The sequence below is a fragment of the Mastomys coucha genome, unplaced genomic scaffold (genome assembly GCF_008632895.1).
Source record: "Mastomys coucha isolate ucsf_1 unplaced genomic scaffold, UCSF_Mcou_1 pScaffold23, whole genome shotgun sequence".
NCBI lineage: Eukaryota > Metazoa > Chordata > Mammalia > Rodentia > Muridae > Mastomys > Mastomys coucha.
In genome coordinates, this window is record NW_022196906.1 from 100,545,695 (window position 1) to 100,548,414 (window position 2,720).

At 44.7% G+C, this 2,720-nt stretch overlaps 1 protein-coding gene across 1 annotated transcript in view; it reads left to right on the forward strand.

The window, feature by feature from the left end:
• The first annotated feature begins 617 nt into the window (after positions 1-617).
• Positions 618-2,720, forward strand: part of Dcaf1 (DDB1 and CUL4 associated factor 1) — a 72,109-nt gene continuing 70,006 nt past the window's right edge. The window contains exon 1 of the mRNA XM_031343667.1: positions 618-725. Coding sequence (XP_031199527.1) covers positions 704-725 — 22 coding nt within the window. The 5' untranslated portion in view covers positions 618-703. The remainder of the gene's footprint in view (positions 726-2,720) is intronic.

The window sequence follows — 2,720 nt, forward strand, 5'->3', positions numbered from 1 at the left end:
AAGTTTCAGTAGTCACTTCCTTTTATTTCTTTTTTCATTCACTGCTGACCTTGAACTCCTGATCCTCCTTCCAAGTGCTGGGATTATAGATGTGCACTTTCATCACCAGCAGGGTTGCTTTTCAATGTAGCAGAATATGGGTGGCCTGTGCTTGCCCAGGAATCAGACCAAACAAATTGATAATCATAGATGGATCTCATTAAGGAGACGAAGTGGTTCTGGATCAAAGGTTTAAACTTCCATTTCTCATGGAATACCCTAAACCTAAATGCCAGCAACCAGGATCCCTATATGTATTAAACTGGGGGAAGAGTTCCCCAGAGGCGTCTAAAGAGGGAGACACAGGTGAGAGTCAGAATCCCAAGCTCCTAGAAGTTACTGATGAACCCTGAGAATCTGTCTTCAACCCCAGGTCTCTGACAGATCCCCTCACCCACTTCAAACTGAGGCTGGTCCAGTGAGGTCTTTCAGGATCCACATTTCTCTTTTCGGTCCAAAGGCTGTTTTCTGAAGTCCTAGTCATTTGCAACTTGTTCCTTGTTGACCTGGTCCTTGGCCCTATGTGGGCGGAGTTAGCTTTGTGACTTCACAAAAAACTCTTGTGACAAGTCTGAACCCAGTGAATCAGAAGCTGGGCACATGGGGCTCCCCTCAGGAACATCATGTGACTTTTCACAGAGGTACACCTCCCACTAATTAGGGAATGAAGAAGAGCTGTCCCTACGGTAAGAGCCCAGTATACCCTTTGCACCTAGCAATGTCTCTCTTCTATAGTGTTGGCTTCCGGGCCTAAGGAGGTATTCTAGCCTAGATTTGGATCCTATGCCAGGGATCCAGGCTCATATAATTCAGACGTGTAGAGAGGCAGGCAGTGGTTACTCTGGGTGATGGTGGTGGTCTCTGAATGGGGTAGGGGATGAAGGGGGAGATCAGGAAAGCTCAGATGTCTTCTCCCTGGACATTATTATTCTTTTGAAATGAAAGAACTTACGGCGTGAATCTTCCAAAGGGTCTGCCCAACCAAACCCGACAGTGTCTTCCAATGGGTCAGACCAGTGATTCCCTGCATCCTGCAGAACTCTTATAGCCATAAACTTATTTGTCTTCTGGGATCTTGAAGGCAAGGCTAGTATTGCCTGTTTGATGTCAACTCTACTGCTGTTTCCTCTTATTTTATTTTATTTTATTTTTTATTTTTATTTTTTGTTTTTTTCTAGACAGGGTTTCTCTGAGTAGCCCTGGCTGTCCTGGAACCAGGCTGGCCTCGAACTCAGAAATCCACCTGCCTCTGCCTCCCAAGTGCTGGGATTAAAGGCGTGTGCCACCACCGCCCAGCCCTGCTGTTTCCTCTTAAAGGAATCTGAGGCTAAAGAAATTTGGAATGGCTGGGTGCACGCCTTTAATCCCAGCACTTGGGAGGCAGAGGCAGGTGGATTTCTGAGTTCGAGGCCAGCCTGGTCTACAGAGTGAGTTCCAAGACAGCTAGGGCTACACAGAGAAACCCGATCTCTAAAAACCAAAAAAAAAAAAAAAAAAGAAAAAAAAAGAAAAAGAAACTTGGAATGATTGCCTCTAGCTTTCTCTGTACCCCCTGCACTGTAGCATGGCCTCCGGGATGTCCAAACTTCAGAAGTCAGTGGCATGGTTACTGATTGCTTCACTGGGGGATCAAATAGGGTGGGAATGGGGGAGGATCTAGAAGGACATTTAGCCCCCTTCATGCTACAGTTTCTGCCTTGTGCTAGGCAAATACACTGTGAAGAATGGCCCTAAATATATTATCTCTGGCCACGCCCTTTGGCCTCTTCTCTGATTACAACATCACTGTTCTGACATCGAATCCTAGGGAAGGAGTTAGTGTGCTTTAGGCAAAGATTCCAAATATAGACAGTCATCCAACAGGAGATCAGTATGAACGGGCTGGCTTGTGGGAAGAGTAAACAGGTCTAGGTTCACATCCATGAGACTCCTTGGCCTTTACTATCCTTCAACTTTAACTGTGTGGCCTTCAATGGGGAGAAAGCTCAGAGAGGGGTCTCTTTCTTCTTCTGCTTTCTGACTCCATTACTTACTTTCAGTTCTCTGCTAGGACAAAGAGTGGAGAGACAGGCCGTGAAGTAGCTATTCTAGATTGCTAGGTGATGTCCTGTAATCCCAGAACTCTGGGGGTAGAGGCAAGAGGATCAGGAGTTCAAGGTCATTTTTGGTTATCTCTATCTATCTATCTATCTATCTATCTATCTATCTATCTATCTATCTATCTACCTACCTACCTACCTACCTACCTACCTACCTACCTACCTATCTATCTATCTATCTATCTATCTATCTATCTATCTATCTATCTATCTATCACCTATCTATTTAGAACAATATCAAGACCAATGAGATCTGGCTTCAAAATCCACTCTCCCCTCAAAGGAAAATGGCATTCTACTACTTTCCAGGGCTGCTGAAACTGTGCTCTAGGATAATTTGATACGGAGCTTATTTCTCATGTAGATATGGAAAGCCTGCGTTCCTCTATTGTCATCCAAGGGGCAAAGTAACCAACCAGAGAAAGAATGTGGGAATTAGAAATCCCCTGTTCTTAATGGCAAACAGCTTAAACACTTTATATTTAACTTTCATAACAGTGCTGGAGAAGAGAGCCTTATTTTCAACCAGAAAAATTGAAGCTCAAGAGACATGAAGTAGCTGGGCATTGGTGGCGCACGCCT